The sequence below is a fragment of the Astatotilapia calliptera genome, chromosome 20, assembly GCF_964374335.1.
Source record: "Astatotilapia calliptera chromosome 20, fAstCal68.1, whole genome shotgun sequence".
Lineage (NCBI taxonomy): Eukaryota > Metazoa > Chordata > Actinopteri > Cichliformes > Cichlidae > Astatotilapia > Astatotilapia calliptera.
This window is the reverse complement of record NC_137441.1, coordinates 21,158,817-21,185,810: the sequence shown is the minus strand read 5'-3', so window position 1 is coordinate 21,185,810 and position 26,994 is coordinate 21,158,817. Positions and strand designations below refer to the sequence as shown.

Genomic DNA, 26,994 nt, shown 5'->3' with positions numbered 1-26,994 from the left:
TGCAATTTTATGGCCTAAATCAATGCATGTATCTGTGTATAAGAGAAGATAAGATAACTTTTATTAGTCCCACAGGTGGGAAATTTGTCTCTTATCTTTTATTATAAAGTAATTTTAATCTAAAAAAATCTACATGCTGCTAATGGAGAGATGCCAAACAGTCTTTCATTGTTCTTGTAACAGTGACAATAAAGATCTATCTTATCTTATCTTAAAAACAGTCTCATCCTAAGTGTGATGGCATCATGGTTTTTGTTTTTAGATGCCTCAAACTGCTAAATGCATGAAAGAAAATTAGAAATCAGCTTCTATGCAGTTGATGTATACACACCTCAGATTAACCTACTGTGTTTGATTAATAAACATCTACATAGGATTTTTGGCAGAGGTCATTTTAATGATGAACAACATTCCTTTGGGGGGTTGAGCTCAACCAAAACGCTTCTTTGGCCAGGAGAGGGAACTAAAACCTTAATACGATTAAAAGTAAGTAGAGTTTAACTTGGCAGCACAACTGAACTGGCCACAGCTGGGTGTTTATGATTTGAAGCAAATTTAATAGGTTTGTGTGTTTCTACCCTCGGAACATCCCTGAGTTTTGTGTCTACGTCATGATGGCAGACACACTCTGAGATTTCAGTCTTGAAGATCAATGAAAACCGTCTGCAGTCGTAGAAACATGTAAATTCTGATTTAGAGTGGATTTTCCCCTCAGCCATTGCTTAATGACTTGGTGAAGCTGTAGCTTTTTGTAACTTGGTTACACATGTATACAAGCTCTTATACATATATGCCACATATACACACACAACCAGTCAAATGTGTTAGAATTCATAGGTTGAGTAGTCAATGAATCTTTTACAGTTTTCCCTGCATTTAAGATCAAAAGAAACAATCAGCATAAAAGATTCAGGCATCATTCATTTCAATCAGCTCATTTACTTTTCCACAAGCCAGTAGAGCTGGCAGACATCTCGGTAGCAAGGCTGAGGAACATTGGGTGACAGACATTGCGGAGCAGAACCAAAACAAGGCAGAGCTTGTCAGTCCAAGAGCTTCACATTTCCTGTTTCTTATACCCCTCTTGCCTATTCTTGGCAGAAACTGCAGGACAGGAAGTCCTTGTCTTCTTGCACTTGAATCTTCCAAGAGAAAACCTATACAGGAAAGGTCGTGGTTAAGGGCCACAGAGGTGCTGAGCAGATTTTCCTCTTATATCTGTGATCCTCCTAAGTCTCCCCCGCCTGCGGGGTAGTGCCTCAGCCCGCCTCCCCTGCGCAGCGAGTGCAACGCCACAGTGCAACAGCCTCTCAGCAGTGATCCTATGTGATACATTGGCTGTCCTTCCCGGACTGGACCGCGGCAGAGCCACGCCACCGTCGGCACCACAGGAATGGCCACCGCAAGCAGATCAACTAGGAAGTGACGACTCCAGTAGCTTTTCTGAATCGTCCCAGAGCTAGATGATTCTCCGTTCTCTTCTGCAGTGTCCCCTGTGGCACCGTGCTCTTTTGTTTCACCGTTATCATTGTCCTCATTGTGCACCTCCACCACTGTAACACCACCTATCTCCTCATGGGAAGTAGACCTTCTTGGCTGGATTGTGTGAGGCTGTTCTATAGCTGGAGATGATCCCTGGTGACTCGGACTCAGGTGAGGTGTCTCTACCTGGGTTGATTCTTGTAAAGGACAGCTTTCTTGCTGCGTGTCCACAACTCCGAGGTTTTCAAATGATGTCCCACCCTGCCTGCCTTCTCCACAGCATCCTCTTAACTTAAGCTCACCCTGCCATGTTGCTGGCATCGCAGCAAGATCACAGAGTTTTCCTTGAGCCGGCTTCTCTTCAGCAACCTGCCCTCCTATCTTCTCTCCCACTGAACCAATCAGCGTCTGTTGCCTTTCTTCTGCCAGTTTGATCATAACTATCTCCACCTGCTCTTCTGCCACAAAAGCTTCCTTCTCTTTTTCCTCTTTCTCCTGCTTTTCCTCCTCCTCTCCATACTCTTTCTCTTTATGCACAGGACTTTCCATGGAACACGCAACAGTGGCGGACCGTGGTAAAGATGGGACCACTGGAGTTTTGGGGATTGGCTCTGTTGCTGTACTCATGACTGTTGCTGTGGTTACTGAAGTTGTGGTGGTAATGGAGTCCAACTCCTCGTCCCCTTCATCAGACATCCAGGTTGAAGTGGGGCTACAGGCCTGGGACCGGAAAGTACGTTGCTCTGCGATGGTGTCCAGATCGGAGGGATACCCTGCTGTTGTAGGGATGGGGCAGCTTTCTGTCTGAATGCCAGTCTCCCTTAAAGGGTGCAGGTACAGATGGTGGTGGGAGAGGCAGGGGTGGCTCATGCAGCTCACTCCACCCAGACCACAACGAAAGGGTGCCAGCCCCTCCCCTGTGCACAGCTTCTCATACGTAGAAGAGTGTGGCATAGTATGCGGCACAGAGTGGGACAAATTGTGAGGGAAAGAATGAGGTAAGGTATGTGAGTAGGTGTGAGACAGTGAGTTTGGCAGAGAGTGGGGATGAGAATGGGGAAGAGAGTGGGAGAAGGTTTGCGTGTAGGAATTAAGTAAAGATGCTGTTTCCTCAGAAAGGAATGCGGCCTCCAGCAGAAGGTCAGCCCGGCTGGGGATGTTACTCTCCCCACAGCACACAAAGCCGCTGTCCTGGGTGCCGTCGCCTGAGAGACAAGGAAAGTCCGACCCGTTGTCATTGCGGTCCGCCAGTGCCTGATCACTCAGCTTTGTGTAGGTGGAACTCCGAGTTAAAGACCGGGCTGGGGAGCCATCACAAGAGCAAGACCCTCTTCCTCCTACAGTAAGTTTGGGTACTCCGCCAGGACTTTCTCCTGAAACAGATGCTGGTGCTGAACCCCCAACGCGGGTCCGACAGCCTGGCATGGCCTCCGCCTCCTTTGCTAATCCAGCCTGGGCCAACTCCATACTCAGCAAAAGGTTCTCCAGCTTGTGGTTCTGAGCGTTGATATCCTGAAAGTACTTCTGGACCCCTACATCTCCACTGAGGCCTCCGGCATCGCTCAGCCTGGCACGAACAGTATCCACAGCCTGTTTGAGCTGCTGGATTTCCTGACGCGCCTCCTTCAGGGCCAGCTGAGCCTCTACGCGGTGGCACTCTTCTTCAACCCAGTCCTCCTGCATTCTGTAAAGCCGGCCTCTCAACTCATCTATTTCCGTGTCCCTAAGAGGGTGACAACAGAGAAAGGGTTAGAACCTTTGACGATAAGAAGCACAGACCAATATACAAGATCTAAGAAGAACTAGCATAAAACCTTACTTTATAGGACCTGCCAGTCTCTCATCCTGTCTCAGTATCTCACCTGTCTTGCAGGGTGTTGATGGTTTCTTTTAGCTTGGCCCGCAGGTGTCGGATACACACCTCCTTCTGCTGAAGGGGTGTGAGGTACTGCTCTGGTGGAGGAGGCCGAATGCCATGGTTGTCTGTACATGACGTGTACTTCTGATGGCGTCTAAAAAAGACAGGACTTCAGTTTATGAAAAGAATAAGTGGTGTTTTCCATTTTTTGAGATGTTAAGAAAGAAGTGATGGAAGGAAAGTTAACATCACTATTATAAGAATTAAGAGTTTCAAACACTCTTAACCTTCTGAGGTCTAGGTCATCGGTGATGATGATATCACAAATAACTTTTTGCTTATCTTCAAAATAGTAGGTTGGGGCTCAGAGCTGCTGTTTTATCAGTAATGTGGGCTTTTTTCCTTTTTAACAGCACTCACCATATTTTCATTCACATATTCAACCAATGAGCATAAACTGAAAAAAGAAGAGACTGCAAATGTGCTCTTTCATACTTTTGGAAAGCGAACTGGAGTAAATAATTTTTTCTTGTGTCATATCATCACTAAAATTCTGATTAAATTTGATTGAATTATTTAATCAAAATTTGATAAATTTTGATTAAATAGCTAATTAAGGTAATAAGACAGCAAATCATATTAAGTTCTGTTTTCACTGAGTTGACAAAGTCACAAAGAGTTCCATTTTCTATCCCAAGGCATTAACGTTATACCTCTTGTCCATCAATGCAGTAGTGCGGCAGAGTTTGTGGTGCACTGCTGTTAGAGAACAAGCCCACAATTTGACAAGTTAGAGAAGTCATTATTTTGCAATGTTAGTGTTGGAATTTGGGGAAACATTAGTAGGAAGAATCAGAATCGGTGGCCCGCATTGCAAACATATTTAGCTCTAGCATTGGGACTACGCTGGTACAAGAGCTAGTAGAAATGTGCTACACCTCTTACCCTTTGGTTGGGCTGCATTCACTGCCTTTACATGAGCCTGAGTTGCTGCTGCTGCTGAGAGAAGCGTTTCCATAGGGATCTCTATTACTGGCCGCAGCCGGAGTGCGCCTGGTACACAGTAAGAGGAGACATGTTAATGTGTTCCTGGCAACACCATGGAACCACAGTCCAGACACTAAGTGAGCTGCTAAGCTAAACCATGACAAACGGATCCACAGTGCAAACAGAAATGAATGGAAAACACTTCAATCCAGGTCCACCACCATGCTTATACAACACAGGTCTACACAGATACACAGAGTACAATATTTCAGCATGTCGGCCTGAGAAACAAATACACACACTCCTCTTGGCACTCACAACAATGCTGAAACTGAAAAGGACATCAAATTAGCGTTACTCAATGAAAAAAGAAAGTTTTCACCAGAAGGGAACTAAAAGAGAGCAATCGGACAGAAAAGAAGAAGAGAGTCAGACTAGACAGGATGTTTTCTAGAATGTGGCGTCACAAAACATTTACAGCAGTGCAAAACATCTTGCCATTCCCATGCTTTAAAGGATCAAGACTGATCGGGAGGAAAAAAGAGTGAGTCGGGACAGACCGGGAGCGAGGGGTAGAGGGAGAGTTTGTTGAACGACCGTGGCGATCCGGAGACTTGGTGGAAGTGTATCCCTTGGTCGGTGACTTGGTCGATACATAGCCTTTAGTTGGGCGCATTGACACCATACAGCTTGACTCCATGGGCACGTAGTCTAACTCTATGAACCTGCAGTAGTCAAACCTGACCAGAGACAAGAGGGTGTTAAATCACAGAGGGTGGCAATGTGCCTGCTGCACACTGAAGGGAGGTAAGGTTGGTTGACATTTAGCATATCTCAGCATAATTTTAAAATGTAAGAACTCAAACAGTGAAGTGGCTCAGGAGAGCTTGCTTTCTAAAAGCCATGCTTCAATGTTGAGGCTCCTCTGTTTGGCTTCCTATACTGCACCGCTAATAGGAGCAGTTTACTGCTATGAGGCTTTTACTGGAATGTAAACTAACACTGCATCCTGAAACACAATTTACAAGTGATAAAATGTTTTAGGTCTTCTAAGAGCAACATGGAAGCAGCTGCAACAACAATAATTCATAAACGCCCCATTTTAACTCGCAACACACTTTCACAAAACTATCTCAGCAAACTTATAGAAATTTCGCCCCACTTTTGATGACAAGTGCAAACTAGCTTAGCTAAAAAAAAGTTAACTTTAAGACAACTGACACCTGTGCAAAACCACTATAGAGACCAAGTAAAACCACATAATATCAAAGAGTAGAATTGGTGGTGTATATATATTTTCACCTCTAGGCATTTTTACTATCCAGCAAAACATGACACAGTTTGTTAGTACAGTTTAATTATATCAGTGGTAGATAGGGAAAAAAAAAAGGGTTATCTGTGATTGGCAACTTCTGTCAGCGTCTGTGTGGTTTTAAAGTCTATAATGAATGTTCACCAACTGAGTTACTGTTGTTCTTTAACAAGGACATAACTGTTGCCCAATCACTGGACACCACACTGGGAGGGGAGGACAAGCAGGGTCAATCAGAACAGCCATGATGGTATTGGACACAGGACACGAAAACTCCACACTAAACATGCACATAGTCTTGTATATAACTCGTCTCTGTCTTTAAACTTTTTGCTGTTCATGTCATATATATGTATATATATAAATATATATATCATACTTGATGATAGTCAGTGTTTCCCAGAAATACATATCTTACTTATTTCACCAACACAGAAAAACTAATGAAGCACAATGTTTTTGCAATTTGGCTGAATTTTTTTAATTGCTCTTGAGTTCATTTCACTCTATTTTGAAAGTACAGTTGTTAACTATGTCATGTTTCCATGATGGCAAAGTGACGATCTCACTGTTCGGGGGGTCCTCAGCTTCTTCTTCTGTTAGCTTTTCTTTCTCCAGCTCCACCATCATGGACTGCAGCTTACAATGCTAATCTTGCAGATCTGGAACAAGCTGGAGGTTCACTTTAAACCCAAATGCACAGCTGCTGGAGAACTAGTTCAATTGCTGCTATGTTGAACTCCCAGAAGATCACGGTTGCCAATTGCAGGTCAAAACTGTTTGACTGTTGTCACAGGATTTTACTAACTGAGGAAGTTGCTAGATAAACAGCTGACGACTGAATTATTAGATATTGGTAAGTGGCTGTCTTAATCATCTCAGAGTTCAGCTGTGAGCTTGAGGGCCACATTAATCAAAACTTCAAAGACTTTTGGAACTAATGCTGCTAAGCTGACTCCACCAGGGCTCTAGAGCAGAACAAGGACTGCTATGGTCTGCTGCCGTCTAAGACAATGGAGCTGAAGTCCATCGACACAATGAGGAAGTTACAGGAGAAGAAGCTAATTACTGTCCTGTTATTGTCACAAAGCACCTATGGAAAAGTTTTTAAATTTACTTCTAAAAAAAAATTAAGCAATACACCAAGTCCAACTAGTGGTGTATGAAATCATGCATGCACATGTGTGCACAAACAAATGACCAAACAAAGAAACAAACTAAAAACTCTTGCAACACTATAAATGAAATTTTGAATTTTGAGTGCCCTGTAAAAGATTAATAATAATTTTACTCAGGGTTTATTTGAGCATGCAGCTAAGGTTCAGCAAAGGTTCCAAAAAGTAATTTTACGCATGAGGTCAAGTAAAAAGAACAAAAACCTTAATCACCTGGATTATGTAATAAACCGCTGGAGACAGTTTGTAATAGACAGATACATTATATTTAAACTATTATTGAACGCACGTCTGTTGTTTCCATTTTCTACTGTATATTTTGCTACTGAACTGAGTCACCGTGTCCTGTGTTACATAATTAGGGAGGAAGCCAGATATTGACAGCTCAACACTTGATAGCACAGAAATGGGGAGAAAGAAGCAGCAGAAACACTGAGCCTGGAAAATACACAGTACAACAGTGTTTAGGGCGTGACAGTTCATCCCAGCCATCTGCTGGGATGGAACTAATGTCTGGGGTGTGGGTGTTGTCTGCTTGAGGCAAGCATTTCCCAGTTGTCAGGTGTTAGCATGAGTGGGTGGAGAGGAGTGAAGAGATATTCCTTTACGAAAGCAACTTTGCTCAAGAGGCTGAAACTGATTTAGTAAACAATATCTCGATAAACCAAAAGCACATTCGCATTACAGGCAATGCTGCTGCACATGAGTGTTTCACACAGTGCTGTTGAGTGAGTGGCTGCGGTCAACCAGTGATCACAGTATGCACATTAAACGTGCCATTTCTACCGTGCATGTAGCCACTAAACCTAATCCTTGAAAGATTAGCACCAATTCTTGCGTTTAAGTGCATGATAGTATCACAGACTCTGTATTCGAAGGTGATGTGACACAACAACACGCACACAGTTCTTGCCACTTTCTGTGCTCCTTACAGGCCACAGACTGTATACATGTGTTGAAAGTAGCCACAATGACACTACCCTCTGATTTGGTTTGAGCATTTTCCACATTACCATTCTGATTTTTGTACACTTCAGTCAGGACTTATCATATCCATGGTAGTCACACAAGGCGTTTATGTTATTGTTGAATCTATTTCTATTTATATCTATCTATATCTATATCTATATCTATCTATTTTAAAAAAGTACATCATGTTGTTTTGGATAAGTCTTGAAAATAGCAACCGAGGCCACAACTCCAATCAAAAAATGTTTATAAAGATATCATGAAGTCAAACAGAAGTCATTTTGCTATAGCCCTATGTATAATAGACTCCAGGCATGCCTGCTTTTTTGGGACCACATTTTTACATTACAATGCACCAAATAGGCATGCTCCCCAGGTGAAGAACAAGCAGGTGACAAAGTAGTATAAGAGGAATGACTACTTGGCCTACGGGTCTCCAGCAGTCCATGTCTGTGTCCACAACGGAGGATAATCTTGGCTTGAGGTTTTAATGCACTATAAAGAACTATGCTAATTCCGCACTAAACTAATCATAAACCTTTAGCCTTTATGTTAACAGTAGCATGGTGCAGGTTTTCTTGTAGCAAACATCATCTAAAGTAAATGAAAATATAGCAGATTTTGGCAAATTCAATACATAGACCTCCCTTTGAAAGTCTCTTGTTGCTTTACATAGTTTAAAGCTAAATCTTAATGAATAACAGGACTACCTTATAAGTCATCAACTAGCTCTACGCTGTATAACAAGAATAAGTCTTTTAGCATTGATTGCATGCAAGTACCCATCTAGTATCCAGAGGTAATGTTAGCTAACTAAACAAGCTAGCTACTGATGGTAAACTCTTCAGTTTACCTGCACATACATGTCTGTGTCTGCTAAATTATTCTTATCTATGCTGGGGATGAATATTTATCCCAACTTCTGAGTTTCAGTACTGCGTCTTAGATAAAGTCTTCAGTGCAAACAACAGTCAAATAAAAAAATCGACTTTTACTTTTGGCAGTTGTGATCCTATGACACCGTTTACAGTAGATCAGGATCTGTTCTGTTGCAACATTTTATTAAACTCACAAACACATGTTTTTAGCATGAAAACTACCAAATAAAAGAGAAATTAACTAGATTCACAGCATTAGGAGACTCAAATAAAAAATCTACTTTGTGCCAACCGCTTGCCTGATCGTTGACATTGAAATTCCCTAAAATGTGAGCTGTGCAGCTTTGCAACAGGTGATGTTGACAGGAGAAGCCACACACCTGACTGCAAAGATTAATCCTAACCTGACCACGTTTCACTGCATCATTCACAGGTTAGAACCTTAACTTGCCTGTGTGCTGTTGTTTATTTTTCCAACATTTAATTTCCAATTTTGGTTTTAGTGGCTACAGTGCATGCCAAAGCTACAGCTACAGCTATGGAGCATGCTCTCTCAGACTGTAACTGAAGTGTGTCTCACGCAGGGGGCGCGGGCACAGGAATGGCCACTGGTGCTGTGGCGGTTGGCACAGCAGTCCCCGACCCAGACGCCGGCTTGGGTACCGGCACGGGCGAGGACGCCAGTATTTGCTGCAAGCGACGTTTGGGCTGCAGCACCTTCAGAGGGTTGAATCTGAGGAAAATAAATAAGAGAGAGGAGGACACCACAACTATACGTTGATCCGTCTGCAGTTACACAACTTTTCCTGTAAAAACATTAAACCCTCCAGACAGATTCAGCTTGGTTCCAGTTTAAGAGACCATTTATCAGTCTGTGCCCAACACATACACCATAGCAAGCAACAGCTAGATGACAGCAAAGACTATTTAACACATCAGCTGAAAGAAACGACACATTGGCTTTCTGTGGTATTAAAGTACTGGTAGTGTCAAACTGGACCACAGAAGAAAAGCAATGTCCATCACTCATGCATTAAGTATATAACAACACATTACTGCAGCATTCACATTCCGAAACAAGTTAATGGTTGTGCGAAAGTCAACAGTGGTCCCTACAGACAAGAAATACATCTTATCCTTTATCCTGTGTCCAGTAAACAGGCCAGGTTAGTCCAGTGGCTAGAGGAGAGAACATCAATATACTCAATAAACTCTGTTCAAGTCGGTTGCTATTTACAGCATTTAGAACATACACTGCTATGAAAACAGTATTTGCCCCCTTCCCAATTTCTTCTTGGCACACTCACAGCCTTCAAACAAATGTTAAAATTAGACAAACAGACTGAGTTTATATAAAAAGAAAAAAGTTATCTAAACCTAACTGGCCTTGGTGGAACAATAATGACGGGTTACGCCACCCTTGGCAGTAAGAACTACAATCAAGCGTTTGCAATAACTGGCACTGAGTCATTCACATCGCCGTGGAGGAATTTTGGCCCACTTAATTCAAAAAAGAGGTTAAGATATTTGCCAAAACATCTTAACTGGACTTAGATCCAGACTTACTTTGAACACTCCAAAATTATAGTTGGACTTACTGTTTTGGATTAGTGCTGCATAAGGTTCAGGACACAAGCTGAGGGATGGACTAGTGAAAGTGAACAATGTGGTTGATCACAACAATTTCGTAAATAATAAAGAGCTATTCTATTCTATTCTATTCTATTCAATACATTATTTAATTAGGGAGAACAATTACTTTTTCCGTGTAGGGCCAAGGAGTTTTGAATAACTTATTTCCTTTAATAAATGAAATCATCATCTAAAAACTGCATTTTGTATTTATCTTTGTCTAATATTAAAATTTGAAAGATTTATTGTCATTGTAAGAACACTGTGAGACGGGATTCCAGAGTGCTACCTCATTTGGAAAGGGCACAATGAATGTGGAATGTGTGATGATCTCAACATGTAAATGTAGTAAATAAAAAAAAAAAGAAAAAAAAAAAGAAAAAGAAGGCAGCAAATACTTTTCATAGCACTCTAGTTCTCAATTTTAGGTCCATTTATTCATCAACAAGTCTTAGATGAGTTATTTACAGGAAGTACAGAAACAAACTGAGCATGGTGCCACTTTTTAAATAAAGACAGATATATTTATATGATATGTTGGTCTTTTACAATTTGACTTATTATAAAGCTACAATACAAAGTAACACATGCCAGTTTTTCCTGGTTTGCAATCAGCAGTTTCCTTAACTGTTTATTCAGAAGATTTTTACATATTCTTTACTGAAAGTACTGATAACTGAGTTTCAGTGCTAACTGCAATGCCAGCTTGCCATTTGGTGGTGTAATTTTGTAAATGTTTAATTATTGCTGCTACAAATCGTAGCAGTAACAGTAAATGTTGCCTTAACTTTTCATTTATATTTTTTTAATCCTTCATAAATACTGACAGCTAACCGTGTCGGAAAAAGCTCAAGTCTCGCAGTTCCCACTGCAGTCTTAAAGGCGCACACCCCACCATGTCATTAAATCGCTGCTGAAAATTTTTAGAATTTATAAAAGACTCATTAATGGAGTTAAATTACTTATTACTGTTTAAAACAACTGTCAATTAATTTTAAAACACCCTATTTTCTCTCACTTATTAAAAAGTGGCACCACATTGACTATGAATATTTGTTAAAGATAAACACACACACACACACACACACACACACACACACACACACACACACACACACTGTTGTCCCCCCCCACTGACACCGGGCAAACCTCCACCAGCCCCACTCCTGCAAAACAGGTGAAAACAGACTTAAGAGCGACAGGAGTTAGTGCCGCTGAATCTTGTTTATTTATTCATTTATTTTATTTATTTTTGCTGTGTTTTACTTGCATCTATTTGAAAGAGTGAGTGTAAACGCAAAAAAATAATTTTATTTTATATGCTGGAATATGCAGAAAATAGGTTTAAATGTTAAACAAATTTCTTCAAGTCAACGACGGTTGCATATGATTTAATTTTTGCTTGATGCAATGTGCATAAAGTTAAAAGATTAAACCTAATAAAAGAGACTCTTTCATTTGATTCAATTTTATATGATGGATTATGCAGAAATCCAGCTCAAGGCCACTTATGGTTTATTTGGTTAACTTGTGGCTGACATTTAGCTAATCTGTTGCCCACATATGGGGTGGCTGTAGCTCAGGTGGCAGAGCAGGTCAGCCACTAATCAGAAGGTGGTTCGATCCCAGGCTGCCTCCTGGCTGCATGCCAAAATATCCTTGGGCAAGATACTAACGTGTTTGCCTACTGGTGGTGGTCAGAGGGCCCGGTGGCGCCAGTGTCCGGCAGCCTCGCCTCTGTCAGTGCGCCCCCAGGGCAGCTGTAGCTACAATGTAGCTACTATTGTAGCTACAATGTAGCTTGCCATCACCAGTGTGTGAATGTGTGGGTGAATGACTGAATGTAGTGTGAAGTGCTTTGGGGTTCTTAAGGACTGAGTAAAGCGCTATACAAATGCAGGCCACATATGGCTGACATTAGGCAGCCAGGATTGAGATGCCCATAGGTCATCGCACCATATGGTTTGTCTTCAGAACTGAGCCAGAATACGGCAATGTTTCTGTCTGGGAGTAGTAGAGATAATAACTGTTGATTTAAATGTGCTTTTGTTGTTTTTTTGTTTAGCATGACCTTATTTTGGATACTACAGCAAGATTAGAAAGGAACATTATAAAAAGGTGATATTTTGAGATGTATGTATTGTGATGTAGTCCTAGCTGTGTATATTATTATTATTATTATTATTATTATTATTATTATTATTATTATATGTGTATATATTATTATCATTGCTGGAAAGCTGCATGTTTTTGGGGAACCATATGTTCGCCAATCCATCGTTCTACAGCACATGTTTCTATTTCTCCTTCCATTTCACGATGGTTCCTACATATTATCAGAGACCGAGACTTTGGTCTCTGATAACAGAAAAACTTAAAGTTTTAAACTAACAATGCGCAACTTGTAGATCCCAAAGATGGTCCTAAGTTAAAACTCTTTGGAAACTTTTTTAACCAACCAGCAAAGATATCAATGACATCCACGAAAAGCAAGTGAGGTCATGTGATTCACTTTATACAGTTAATCCAGCTTTCTTAAGTCATTAAGACGATTTAAGAACAATTCAAAATGGGGTTTTGACAGGATAATCTGTCCCGTAATCTGTTTTTCATCAGTGAAACAGAAGAAAAAAGTTTTTCCAGTCTTTGACACTTGTTTGTACTCCAAATTTATTTATTTATTTATTTACACAAAAACATTTACTGCGGAGCAATTGAGCATAATGCCACACTTGTAAAAATGCACTGATGGGAGTGGAAAGTTCTGTGGGTGACAAAGCCAGTTCATTTCAGTAATGACCAGGGCAATCTACCAGGAGAATCAAATTAGTGGGATAAAAATGAGCCAACAATGTAAGCGCAGGTTCTGTGTTTAAGGGGAATCAGTATATATTGATATAAAGCCCAAGTCTCCCATCACAATTTGATAGGGAGTGTGTGGAGTCTCAGAGGCCAACAAAAAGCTTCTTTTCTGGATAATTCTGAAAGCTCCTGCAAAGGAAATACATCTTTGCTTTATATGAAAAAACTGGAGAGCAAGGACTGCACCAATAAGCTGAACTCATTTCAGCACAATATTAATTTTATCTCTTTATTATCCGCTACTGGTAAGAGTAGATGTTACAGTTAGGCAATGAAGAGGTGAAACATGCATAATAAAAGCACCAACACTATTATCACTAACATTTACAGTGATGCTGGATTCAATTGCATACACACAGGTTTTTAAAGTAGTGAAAAAAAAACAGCTGCCTTTAAAGTAAAAGCAAAAAAGCTGAATTATGATTTCTCACAAAATTGCAAAAGACAGGAGATGAGGAGTTTATTGAAGAGTGTTTGGTGTCTGAAATGAGATAAACTGCAAAATGTGTACTTCTTTATGTTTGACCTTCACGCACACCTCACACCTCACCAGGCTGGGCCTGGATGTTGCCTGCAAGCCACACAATACTCAGGGATGGTTTAGTATTTATACTTTTTACTCTGTTTAGATCGTGAGGCAGGACACTTTAGACTCTTGTGGTCGAATTGAGCACAATAAAAAGAAGTTACTGGTTTTTAGCAGATGAATCTCATTTTTTGCTTCTTATTTTTTTTATTTTACAGACAAAAAGTATTTAAGAAACCATGAATCACTGAAATGAATTTTTCTCTACTTATTTCTCAGGGCTCTGAGACACTACAGTACAATATGACATACTTATTCCCTGCAGACTTTTCAACCATGGTTACCTTGCAGTGCACAGAAAGCCCATAATTATCACAGGTGAGCACAAAACAGGTATTCACTCTACTTACCGGCGAGAGACCGATGTAGACCTCTGATTGGGCGGGGCAGGGGCAGACATGGAGCCAGGCAACGTCTCGGGTTTCTTGTGCTCTAACCTTTTCTCTGAGTTTTTCAGCTCTATACTGAGAGCCTGCAGCCTGACAGAAAACAGACATAAGCAGTGAGTGAACACAGAGTCACACAAAGAAAGAGAGGACTGTTACACACTCAAATAAAGCGTGATTTCTGCTGACTGCCCATGTGCACCGCTATAGATGCCTTCATCAGGCTCCCTTGTGCTACTGACACAAGCTGACACTTAGCTTGCACAGAGTGGACATCAGCGTTCAGCAACAAATCACATTTCAATCATGTGGTACAACTAGCCAATCACCACTTCTTTGTCTGTTTCCAGGTCAAATAACAGTGGCAGAGGTGAGCAAAGAGAAGTGAGAGTTGCATCTGCATCTGGACAGATTTGGTTCAGTTTTATTTACATAGCACCAAATCACAACAACAATCACCTCAAGGTGCTTTATATTACAGCCCCCTATATATGAGGAAGCATCTGGCAACACTGGGAAGAAAAAACTCCCTTTTAGCAGGAATAAATCTGTAAATGTACACATATATACATGTTGCAGGTTTCTGCCACAGCTGTAGTGTAAGTACGTCCAAAAATATTTACAAATAACATCCTGCTGAGTTGTATTGTGAGAGAGAAAGACAGGCTAAAAGAGAGAAAAGCGGATGAAAGAAGAACTTAGAGGGGGGAAAGAGGAGGATTATTCTCATCAATAATACACCACAAACAATTTGGTGGGCCCTTGAGAGGCAGGTTTCTGTATGTGTGGAAACGCAGGACGCCTGCTGTCAGTCAGCTTCCTGCATTAACACTTCTCTGCTGTGTTGTTTTCCTATCAACCATGACTGCCTCGCTCATATTCTCTTCTGCTTCTAAAGTTGGCGAACAAAGACAGCTGAATGAAAGACAGTTTTTCAGTCAAATCCTGTCGATACTAATAATCTACCTACTGTAGAACCTCATCCACATCTGAGCTCTAACTTTAAATCCTCTTCCATTGTTCCTCGGCTCTCTATCATTATTTTAAAGCTGGTCTAAGATGTATTGTTGCATAGTTAGCAGTGAGCAAACTAAACCACAGACCCGCGCAGTGGCACAAATCTCTATCCTAATGAAAACACACACACGATCCTTATGATAGTGTTTTTGTATAAACCAGAGGTCGGCAACATGCGGCTCCGGAGCCGCATGCGGCTCTTTAGTCCTTATAGTGCAGCTCCGCTTGGTTTGGGAAAATAAATTAGTTTTTTTAAAGTATTTAGCTGAAGCGTATTTTATTTATGTTTATTTATGTTCTTTTTAACTTGTAGTTCTAAATTGGAAGAGTGTTGTGATATTGAAATATAAAATTATATTCTATTATTTTTTGATTGCTCAAAATAGGCGTCATACCCGCGGAAGCCGGTATACCCGCTGAAACGGCGTGCATTTATCGAGACTTTCAACCCCAGGTAGGCCAATTATGGATCTTCGGATCCACATTATGTCAGCAGCTGTTCTCCACCGTGAACTACAGTGGGGCAAAAAAGTATTTAGTCAGCCACCGATTGTGCAAGTTCCCCCACCTAAAATGATGACAGAGGTCAGTAATTTGCACCAGAGGTACACTTCAACTGTGAGAGACAGAATGTGAAAAAAACAAATCCATGAATCCACATGGTAGGATTTGTAAAGAATTTATTCGTAAATCAGGGTGGAAAATAAGTATTTGGTCACCTCAAACAAGGAAAATCTCTGGCTCTCACAGACCTGTAACGTCTTCTGTAAGAAGCTTTTCTGTCCCCCACTCGTTACCTGTATGAATGGCACCTGTTTGAACTCATCATCTGTATAAAAGACACCTGTCCACAGCCTCAAACAGTCAGACTCCAAACTCCGCCATGGCCAAGACCAAAGAGCTTTCGAAGGACACCAGGAAAAGTATTGTAGACCTGCACCAGACTGGGAAGAGTGAATCTACAATAGGCAAGCAGCTTGGTGTGAAAAAATCAACTGTGGGAGCAATCATCAGAAAATGGAAGACATACAAGACCACTGATAATCTCCCTCGATCTGGGGCTCCACGCAAGATCTCATCCCGTGGGGTCAAAATGATCATGAGAACGGTGAGCAAAGATCCCAGAACCACACGGGGGGACCTGGTGAATGACCTGCAGAGAGCTGGGACCAAAGTAACAAAGGTCACCATCAGTAACACACTACAACGGCAGGGAATCAAATCCCGCAGTGCCAGACGTGTTCCGCTGCTGAAGCCAGTGCATGTCCAGGCCCGTCTGAAGTTTGCCAGAGAGCACACGGATGATACAGCAGAGGATTGGGAGAATGTCATGTGGTCAGATGAAACCAAAGTAGAACTTTTTGGTATAAACTCAACTCGTCGTGTTTGGAGGAAGAAGAATACTGAGTTGCATCCCAAGAACACCATACCTACTGTGAAGCATGGGGGTGGAAACATCATGCTATGGGGCTGTTTTTCTGCCAAGGGGACAGAACGACTGATCCGTGTTAAGGACAGAATGAATGGGGCCATGTATCGTGAGATTTTGAGCCAAAACCTCCTTCCATCAGTGAGAACTTTGAAGATGAAACGAGGCTGGGTCTTCCAACATGACAATGATCCAAAACACACCGCCCGGGCAACAAAGGAGTGGCTCCGTAAGAAGCATTTGAAAGTCCTGGAGTGGCCTAGCCAGTCTCCAGACCTCAACCCCATAGAAAATCTGTGGCGGGAGTTGAAAGTCCGTGTTGCTCGGCGACAGCCCCAAAACATCACTGCTCTCGAGAAGATCTGCATGGAGGAATGGGCCAAAATACCAGCTACTGTGTGTGCAAACCTGGTAAAGACCTATAGTAAACGTTTGACCTCTGTTATTGCCAACAAAGGTTATGTTACAAAGTATTGAGTTGTATTTTTGTTATTGACCAAATACTTATTTTCCACCCTGATTTACGAATAAATTCTTTACAAATCCTACCATGTGGATTCATGGATTTTTTTTTCACATTCTCTCTCTCACAGTTGAAGTGTACCTCTGGTGCAAATTACTGACCTCTGTCATCATTTTAGGTGGGGGAACTTGCACAATCGGTGGCTGACTAAATACTTTTTTGCCCCACTGTATGTTAAAAACAAACACCGCTCACACCTCACAGGTGACAGCTTACAGTCCTGCGTAAAGATGAAGTGACTTCGTACAGCCCCGATTTGCAGACGCTGTGCGCAGAGGTTCAGGAGCAGAAGTCCCATTGTAAACATATCACAGCAGACCCGACGATGTTTCCATGAACACGCTTTTCAGCATCTCTTTGACCACTTTTCACACACAGTTGCTGTACGCATACAGCCGGCTGTAGCTTTTCAGCTCACAGCCCGACACATACCAACACAACAGCACAGATAGCACAGACGTTAAGGCGGCGAGGCGTGATTGCGGGTGCCACTCAGGTGCGTCCGCCTCCCCTGCAGCGGCGCAGCAGGCCACACCCCGCCACACACATTAACCAGGTAAAATACATATTTAGGCAGAATTTTGCAAATATTTATTTTTCTTTTTTTTAGCAGCATAGTGCTTTTTATCCCAATTATTTTTTTAAAAGTCAGGTCAAGGCTCCAAAAGCCCAAAGGTGATATAAGGGTGGCGGCTCACAACAGTTTTTGTTTGCTACATGGATCATTTTAGTTCAGCTGGGTGTCTTTCCTTTTGTTATATTTCTTTAAGAGTTCAAAATATGTTAATTACATAAATAAAATGTAATTTTCTCTGTAGCACTTCATGGATTTCATAAGCAACACACCTTAGTTGTTCACACAAAGCATAAAGGTAAAAAACAATATATACAGTGTTATCTTAATTTTAGATGTCAAAAAGTATTTGCGGCTCCCAGTGTTTTCTTTTGCGTGGAAATCGCGTCCTAAAGGCTCTTTGGGTGTTAAAGGTTGCTGACCCCTGGTATAAACACAAAGCAACCTTAGGAGCACATCACAGAAAAATGTATTCCTCCCACAGTCCAAAGACTTGTAGTTAGCAGGGATAGGTTAAATGGAAACTCTAAATTGCCCATAGGGCATGTGAGTGTGAATCGTTGTCTGTATCTGTGTGTTAGCCCAGTGACAGACTGGCGACCTGTTCAAGGTGCCTGTTCACCCTGCCTCTCACCCTAAGACTTCTGAGATAGGCTCCAGCACCCCCATGTGACCCTGTAGGTAGTATTATTGCAAAGTGGAAGCATTTATGAACCATGGCAACATAGACACAAAGTGTCAGCCCATCTTACATTACAGATGCTAATTTTATAGTATGTAGTTTAAATCTCCTCCAGCAGCAACATCAGCACAAAAACTATGTTCCAGGAGCTTCATGGCATGGGTTTTTATGGCTGAGCTGCAACATGTAAACATACATTGCCAAGCACAATGCCGTGTCAGATGGAGCGGAGTGAAGCACACCACCACTAGACTCTGGAGCAGTGGAAATGTGGTCTGTGGTGTGATGAATCATATTTCGTTATTTGGCACTATGATGGACAAGTCTGGTTTGGCAAATGTCAGGAGAACATTACCTGCCGGAGTGCCAACTGTACAGTTTGGTGTTGGAAGAAAAATGCTATGGCATTGTTTTTCTGGTTTCCTTCGACGCAGTGAGGAGAAATGTTAATGCTTCAGCTTACAGAGATATTTATTCAACTAGCTGAGTTTAAATAAGCAAGAGAACTTATTCTGCTAGTAGATACCGTTTTTTCTGGACCTTTTATATTAATTATTAGTTTTGTATTTGTAATTATTAGATTTGTATATAAACGATGAATTTAGCTGGTAAGACACCTTTGTGTTTGGACTCTGAAGCTCCTCTAGATAATGAATGTGACTTGTAGATCTGAAAAGTGAAACCAGCATGGAAGTGTGTTTAATCTACATTAAATTATACCATTTGGCTAAGATCCTTGACAATTTAAAACCTTTTCTCTTAACTTCACTGTTTTTGACTTTTTAGAGCAAAAGTTTACTTAGCTTATAATTCATATCTACCAATCTTAGCTGCCTTAACTATCTTATATCTAACTTCAAGTCAGCATGTCATCCTGCTTTGGTTGCTGTCACCACAGATCAAACCACACCAGACCACATGATGCAGATGATTTATTAAGTTAGGCCTGTTATGCAACACCATACCCAGCCTGAGTGTGCTGAACAGGCAAGCAGCTTCTGTGCTGACGACATGGAAACACAAAACTGGAAAGAGAGGAGGTAAGAGACAAGAGAACGTGAGGATGAGAGGAGGAAAGAGGAGCCAATGAGATGAAAGGAGAAGACAGCACGTGTTGCGAGAAGAATAGTAACTAAGGAAAGGAAGGAGGTTTGAAAGAAGGATGATTCTGGACACACAGGACTATGGAATGGCATGATTAAATACACACACATTCACAAACTCCGGATTATTCATACCCCCATGTGTCTGGAGCAGAACACACAGTGCATTGTCTCTCATGAAAGACAGCGTGTCCTTGTTGTCCAACCATGATGTGCCCTTGATGAATCTCAGAGCATCTGCAACAAATGTTCTGCAGTGTCAGTACGTGAAAGTACTTACAGGCAGTACTAAACAGTAACAAAGATCTGACTTATTCCAGGATGCACAACATAATTTGTGAGAGGAATGCAGACTCACAAGTCTGCATTTAAACTCCTCCTTTAGTCTTTCATCTAGATCGAGCAGACTGCAGTGGTAACATAACTCACGACTTGGGGGACTGGAGGCTGTGTGTGTGTGTGTGTGTGTGTGTGTGTGTGTGTGTGTGTGTGTGTGTGTGTGTGTGTGTGTGTGTGTGTGTGTGTGAAGGTGTGACTCACACCAGTTACCAGAGCCTCCTGAATGCATAATGCAAGCCTATCTAATAAACAGGAAAATGCTGGAAACCAGAGGTTCATAAACTGCTTGATAGCCATAGGGTCTTGAACACTGAGTCACTGCTGCTATTCCAGAATGTGCTTGGATGTGCTTGTGGGTGAGTGTTGATCTTACAAAGCAACTGTGGTTGTTCTGTAACAATTCAACAATTCTCCCGCCCTTGAGGGGGTCAATGTACGGAGCACCGCAGGGGACATGGGAGAAAAAAAAATTAAGACTGACTTTTGCGAGATCTCGCAAAACTATCTCGGGATCTCGCAAAACTTTTGGGATCTCGGGATCTCGCAAAAGTCAGTCCTAATTTTTTTTTCTCCCATGTCCCCTGCGGGGCTCCGTATCAATGATCAATGAGAAAGATCAAATAAAAGACAAACATAGACTGTAAATAAAAGATGGCGTCCTGGGTTTTAAACAGAAACCCAATTTGGGGGAACTTTACACCTGCTATCTTTCTAAGGAATGGCTCCTTTAGTTTTAAAATGCTGTTTTGTTTCATAGACGTCTATTAATAAAAAAGGCCTCTGTCTCCCATTGGTTGATTCCAGTAACAACTGAAGTCATAGTTAATGGTGCAAATCAGGATAAATCAGCGTATAGTTTAAGATGGCCTATCAGTATAAAAGAAGCTGGGCCCGAGCTAAGCAATGGATGATGTCACAGTGGTGACATCCATCCTTTATATAAGATATATTTTTATATAGGTCAAACTCCAGCAACAAGTGTTCTTATATAGAACACAGTCCTTTACTAATGTGTTTCAGCTTGTGGTCAGGGTTGCTATTACACACAAAAAGAGAGCATGTTAATACATAAGCAATCCTTTCTGTAATTATTTTAAATTAAAGTCTTTAGCATTTCAATGGATGACAATTCTTCATGGAATAATACCTTAATGTAATTAAAAGGTGGCAAAATAAAGCAGATCACAATGAATGAAACACCATCACTGTGTCCATTTGAAGTATTAGAAATGTATGGCTATATTTTAGGCACCAGGAAGTTCTCCAACACAGCTGCTGGCTCCGGCATCACAGTGTCAGAGTTAGATATATTCCGTGTGTTAGGGGTCAAAGGTTAATTATGTCTTATTTGCTACACTATTCCCAAACTAGTGAAGGCGAAGAATTCACAAGCAGTGAACTCCTCATCTGATTTCAATAGTAAATCTGTAGACTGAATGGAACACTGCGGCTCTCCGAGGTAAACAGTCTCTATCGCACTGGATGATGACTCATTCTTTTATCTTAACATACAGCACAGTCAGCCGCTTCTAGTAGCATCCTACCTGGGGAAACATAACAATATGACCCTCCACCATAAGTGCTATAAATACCAAGTCTTACACAAGAAAAACATGGTTATGATGTTGATGGTAGAGGTGCTGGTTTCCTGGATTTTTCCTACAAAGGACAAATTACATGTAAACACTACATAAAACACTGGAAATAACTAAAAATCTGCTGGTTGATCTGTTTGTTAGCCGTCGTCAGGTTTGGTCTCTGCAGTCTACAGTGCAGCTAAAGGAAAAAACAACAAGACACTTGGGACTTTGTTTCATAACAATCACAGAAGTCACTAATCCTCTGCGTTTCTTTGTGGAAGTTTTATACAAATGCATCCAGTGCAGCACTTATTTGATTTATGCTCTGCCCAGCTCTGCTTGGCTCAGCTGGTTGTCATGTTTGTGGCATTCCAAACATATGTTGCCGACAGGGAAGTTGCAGAGTGCACTCTGGGGAACAAACTATGCAATGGAAACACTCGTTACATGGATGAAGGGTGTTTGTCTCTTTTTTATGTTTTTAATTGGTACTGGCATTTGCAATGGCAAATAGCTGTTATTGACCGATAAAATCTTGAATTGAGGTTTCCAGAGAGGTGCAATTAAAAAGAATCAATTTTTATTGCCCTTTCACAATAGAAAGTGGTATAAACCTACCCACAGCAAGTCTCTATAGCAGCAGCTGATAGTGATGCAAATACACACTGCAGTAAAGGCTGCACAATGTCAGTTTCTCAAAACAGATGGCAACGTGAAGACCAGCTCCTCTTTCTTACAAGCCTTTCCCCATGAACATGAGCCATGAGCATATACAAACTTATTCACACATACAGTAAGGAGGTCAAAACGGCAAACGCAGATCAGGCCAGTCCTGCAGAGTCACCCTATTGCCGCAGTGCATGCAGAATAAGGTCCAGCAGAGCACAGCAATAAAGCTGCTACAGCAGTGCTCTTACTAATTAACATAACAAAGAAAAAATTATAATGTTCTAATCCTTGAACAAATATAATCAATCAATAATAACAAGACTCTGTTTTTTTTTCTTTTATGCTCACCAGGGTTAATGGTGCTCTTATAGTTTCGTTACATCAGGCATTTATTGGACTTTTGCCCTCATTTGGCTTTGGTTAAAAAGCACTTCTGGATTTCTAAGGGGCTGTCTGAGCTTAATCAGGTCAAATGCTCAAAATATCCAATACACCATAGGTTTGTCATTAGTGAGCCAAGCAGCAGCAAATGAAACCACGCCAGAGTGCTGCAGCCTAAATGATCGTGCTAATAGCGTGTGTGAACCAAAGAGCATTGATAAAAGCAGGAAATCAATAATCACATTATTACAGTGTACAACTCAGCACTGCCTACATGAATCTCTTTCACTGTCGATTGACATTGCTTATCTCTCCTGCCTATTTCAGGCATGTATCATCTGAAGTGGTATTTTTGTGAACACTGGATGGATAGAAGAATATCTGCTCTCTTTTTTCTCTGTGTTGGTCTCCACCATCTCCTGAGTAACGTATGTACTCAATTCTTCACTGTGAACAGCCACGAAAGGGCGAGAGATGGAACACAGAAAAGATCGTCAGGACCAAAATCAAACATATAAAGTGAAAAAATGAGAGGAAATTGTTTACAACCTTTGCTTTTAGCCTCTGGTTTGACTTCATTGTGCAGCAATAATTGCAGCTAATCTTTTGAATAACTGTTGATGAGTCCTGCATCGACTTTGGAGGATCTTTTGCCCATTTCATAGTTTATAACATAATTTAATGTTGCTAAGTTTCCTTCCATAACTTTAAGGTTTGGACTTGAACTTGGCTGTTCCAAACCATTATTTTTATTCCTTCATTTTTTTTTTCTGTGTTCAGCTGAACAACTTGGAAGATTTCATGAGATCATAAGAAATCTCACTTGTGTATTTCCACCAACATGTTGTGAAGACGAGACTTTTTTAATCTCTGTTTTTGTAATGTAAAAACAGGGGTGCATACTCACACTTGATTATCATCCCAGTGACGGAAAATACCTTACAAATAACAATTTGTAATAATGATTCAATTTGTTAAATTGGTTGTCTTTATCTACCTGTAGCAACATTTAGCTTCCAGTTACACAGGCCTAAACACCAGTTGGTGACCAGGCAAACACTGGCCACTAGAGAAACCAGTGGTGAGTGGTTACTGGAGGTTGCTGCCATTCCCTGTTAAGTCCTTTGCTAAAGTAAGTCACAGAGGCATAGAGGCTGGTCGTTGACCCCCTTGCAACCACCAATCACTAGTCTTGGTCTCTAAGTGATGGTGAATTTTGTGTGAATGCAAAAAGAGACTGTTTGTCTTCATAGTAAAAGTTGCAGTGTTTGGAAATGTGTTGGTTTCAGCAGTAAGACATACGTTGCATTAAAGCAAACATTCTCAGTTTCTTTGTGCTGCACTTTTTCAGGTTTCACTACTGCTTGGTGGTTATTTAGCGAGTATCTGGTAAATGGGCTGATTGTCTACCTGAGCACTAAAAAGTGTTTTATACAACTTACCTCATTCATCCATTTATACATGTAGTTTTTCTACCTAAAAACACTCACACGGAAGCACCAGAGTTCATACTCCAACAGATGTACTGGAGTATGACTGCAGCAGTAACAGCCAGGAATAGATCCACCAACCTTGCGACTAGCAGATGACCTGCTCTACCTCCTGAGCTACAGCCACCCCAGTCTGCAAGCAAGTCATCATCTTCCATGCACATAACAGGTGACTGCAGCAATCTAGCAACCAAAGCAATTATATGAAGGTTGCTTGTGCAGTATTGTCTTTACGACCAGGTTCACCTAACAACTGCTACTAAAGACTACCAGCAACCTTCAGCTACAAATCACTATCTGCTCAGGGAGTACACATTCTTCTCTAGAGATCTGAGGGCCGCAGACCGGTCTCTAGGTGTGTAACTGAGGTCTGAAGAGCCACTTATACAATTAAACTTAGTATTGTGTAAAATTAAGCTTTCTGCTATTTCCCCTGCTCTTTCTTCTTTATAGCAACTAAACCTTATCTCCAGTTACTGTAGAAATATTGTGCAAACAACTGAAATTCAAAGTGACATGTTTTACTGCACATGTGGGCTATACCTATACTAAAAGGGAATACCCTTTCTTCCTTTGCAGCATTCATGGATTTGAAGGTTTGATTGACACTACAACAAATAGAACAAAGAGCATTTCATATACTGAGAGACCACCGGAGCAGTGCCACACTTGAAGGATCAACAATTCTGCTTGTTGTTCCTAAAATTTACTCTCCATGAGTGCATCTGGATAAATGGCACACATTTTTGCCTGGTGACTACGTCACCATGGCAACGGTCAGTCCGCCACTTGTTTGGAACGTGACCAGAAGGAGAGTGGCTATTGGCTGGGTGCACTGAGGAACAGGATGAAGGAAGGAGCCTGCTGCTGACAAGATGGCAATGCTGCAAAGGACAGCTCAGTCTTACAGCTTGCAGCAATGCATTGGACTTCTGTTTCAGACAGCGTACTGACCGTATGTGGCCTCATAAATTAATTAAGGTTCATAAGTGTGGCTGGAGAACTGAACAGTCCTAACGGAACAGGCTCAGTTCCCCAAGAGCCCCTGTGACTCCTTGGGTGCCTGGGTCTGGTAGCCCCTTTCTGAAGGGTATCTAAAAAGAGATTCAAAATGAAAGGATAAAAGAGACTCAACAACAAACAATTTAAACATGAAAATAGAACTTAAAATGGCAACGGAAATGGAATGGCTTTAAAATTAAGTGCACAAATACACACATTTCCTTAAAAAGGCAACAAATGATTCAAAACAATTACAAAGACCCAAAACAACTATGAAAGATCCAATAAAACAACACCTAAAACCATTCCACAAATATGCAAATTAAACAAAAGTAGAGGTAAAGAGACAGAGAACAACAAAAATAACATTTCTTACATATAAAGATCAAAAGCCTATAAACAGAGACTGAAAACAGTTTTACACAAAAGTAGAAAACTCAAATCTAAAAGACAATCACTACCAAGACATGCAACATGGCAACACAAAAAATGCAAAAGCTGCTAGAGATGAAAGAAAATGGGCTCAGTGTCTCATAGTGCATTAGTGTCCAAATGTATTTAACAGTCTTTGCTTGCACACATGTACTTCTCGGTGTCTACCTACTTAACTGTAAAAAACGTTGAGCATTTATGATGACAAAGTGGAGGAAGTGTTCTTTCAGCACTGGCACAGAAATGCACAATATGCTTTCTGTGCCAAGAATATTCAGGGAGATCCTTGCGCCAGAATCTTCAATCAAACTCCTTTAATAACTCCATCCATTCACTGACTACGCTTCTCTGCCACTCTATTAAAATCAGGCTTAAGCCTGACAGAAAACCCGTAAAAGAAAACTGTGCGCAAATGAATTTGCTCACGGAAACTAGACTGTTCTGTGATATGATCAGAGTAAAAGCCATGTGGACATGAAAAAAGAGCTCTGGCTCTGTCATCTGTCAGGCAGGACGTTACGTTAGTGGAAAAACAGGAATGCTGCAAGGTCAAACTGCAGCGCCAGGCAGCCCGTCACGACTCTGCCGCCTGCAAACATGGATGACACTCACTTTGAGTGTGAGCTACTTGTGCATGCGGAGCCAGGGGTTTTAAAAACTGTCTGCTGTGACGCTGCGTGGACAGTGTGTACTATATCTGACGCCCAAAGGCCCGTGAGAGTTCAAACATGGACGCGCAGGATGACCAGACGCGAAAACATCTGCCGGAGAAAGCGCACTGCGCATCAACATCATCATCATCATGCCTCCATCAGCTGCACCAAAACAAACAGACAGGCCAGAAAACAGCCTGACCCGACAACCAAGAGCTTTACTCTCCACAAATTCCCTGCACGGGGGCTCCATTCACTTATTATTTCTAACCGCTGTTGTGAGCCACTCGGTTCACTACACGCAGACTCGTTCTCCGCACTGAGAGAGCTCTGCAGCATCCACGGATGGCACCGATGATTTCCATAAACGGGCTTGACCCGGCCCCGCTTACCTGTGCCCGGCTTCCCGTATACCGCTGTTAGTCCGTCCACAGCTCCATCGCCATGGTTGTTGTTGTGTCCCTCATTTCTTCCACCAAGAGCTCCGCCTGATGGAGCGGCGGCACGTCCGAGGAGGCGTGGGGAGGAGGGAGAGAGGGGGCTGAGTCAGGAGGGATGCAGGGAGATGCACTGGATGGCCGCCGCGTGAGGAGGAGAGGCACAAGGGTATATGGACGGAAGCATCTGCGTCACGTTACGTCAGATTGATCTTTTTAAAGGGAAACACTGCTTCATTTGTCGGGCTTCAGCTCAGTGCAAGCTACAGTGCAAGCTTCTTTAACACCGAGAATACATTAGAGACAGGGCTGCTGTCACTGCAAGTAGAAAGTGGTCTGTTACTAGATAACACTGCAATAAATATATAATTATGGCTATTGTGAAGATGTAAAAATATTTGTTGGGAGTGATCGACAGGATTTTAAATGAGTAAATCAGAGGGACAAATATATGCTCGGACATGTGCAGAGGAGGGGAAGTGGACATTCTGTGTGAATGATGTTGAGGTAGGAAAAGAGGAAGATCACAGAGAAAGTTCGAGGATGTTGTGAAGGA

General features: G+C 41.6%; 1 protein-coding gene across 2 annotated transcripts; it reads right to left on the bottom strand.

Moving 5' to 3' along the window:
- Positions 1 to 1,065: 1,065 nt before the first annotated feature.
- Positions 1,066 to 26,613, bottom strand: snphb (syntaphilin b). Of its 2 annotated transcripts, XM_026154270.2 has the most exons (6): positions 26,394 to 26,613; positions 14,092 to 14,220; positions 4,888 to 5,067; positions 4,286 to 4,393; positions 3,345 to 3,494; positions 1,066 to 3,205 (listed from the first exon to the last, which is right to left on the bottom strand). In XM_026154270.2, the coding sequence occupies exons 2-6, from the start codon at positions 14,139 to 14,141 to the stop codon at positions 1,213 to 1,215; spliced, it is 2,481 nt and encodes an 826-aa protein (XP_026010055.1). In that variant the 5' UTR covers positions 14,142 to 14,220; positions 26,394 to 26,613; the 3' UTR covers positions 1,066 to 1,212. The 2 variants fall into 2 exon arrangements, with proteins under 2 accessions (XP_026010055.1, XP_026010057.1); XM_026154272.2 differs by lacking the exon at positions 4,888 to 5,067.
- Positions 26,614 to 26,994: the final 381 nt, after the last annotated feature.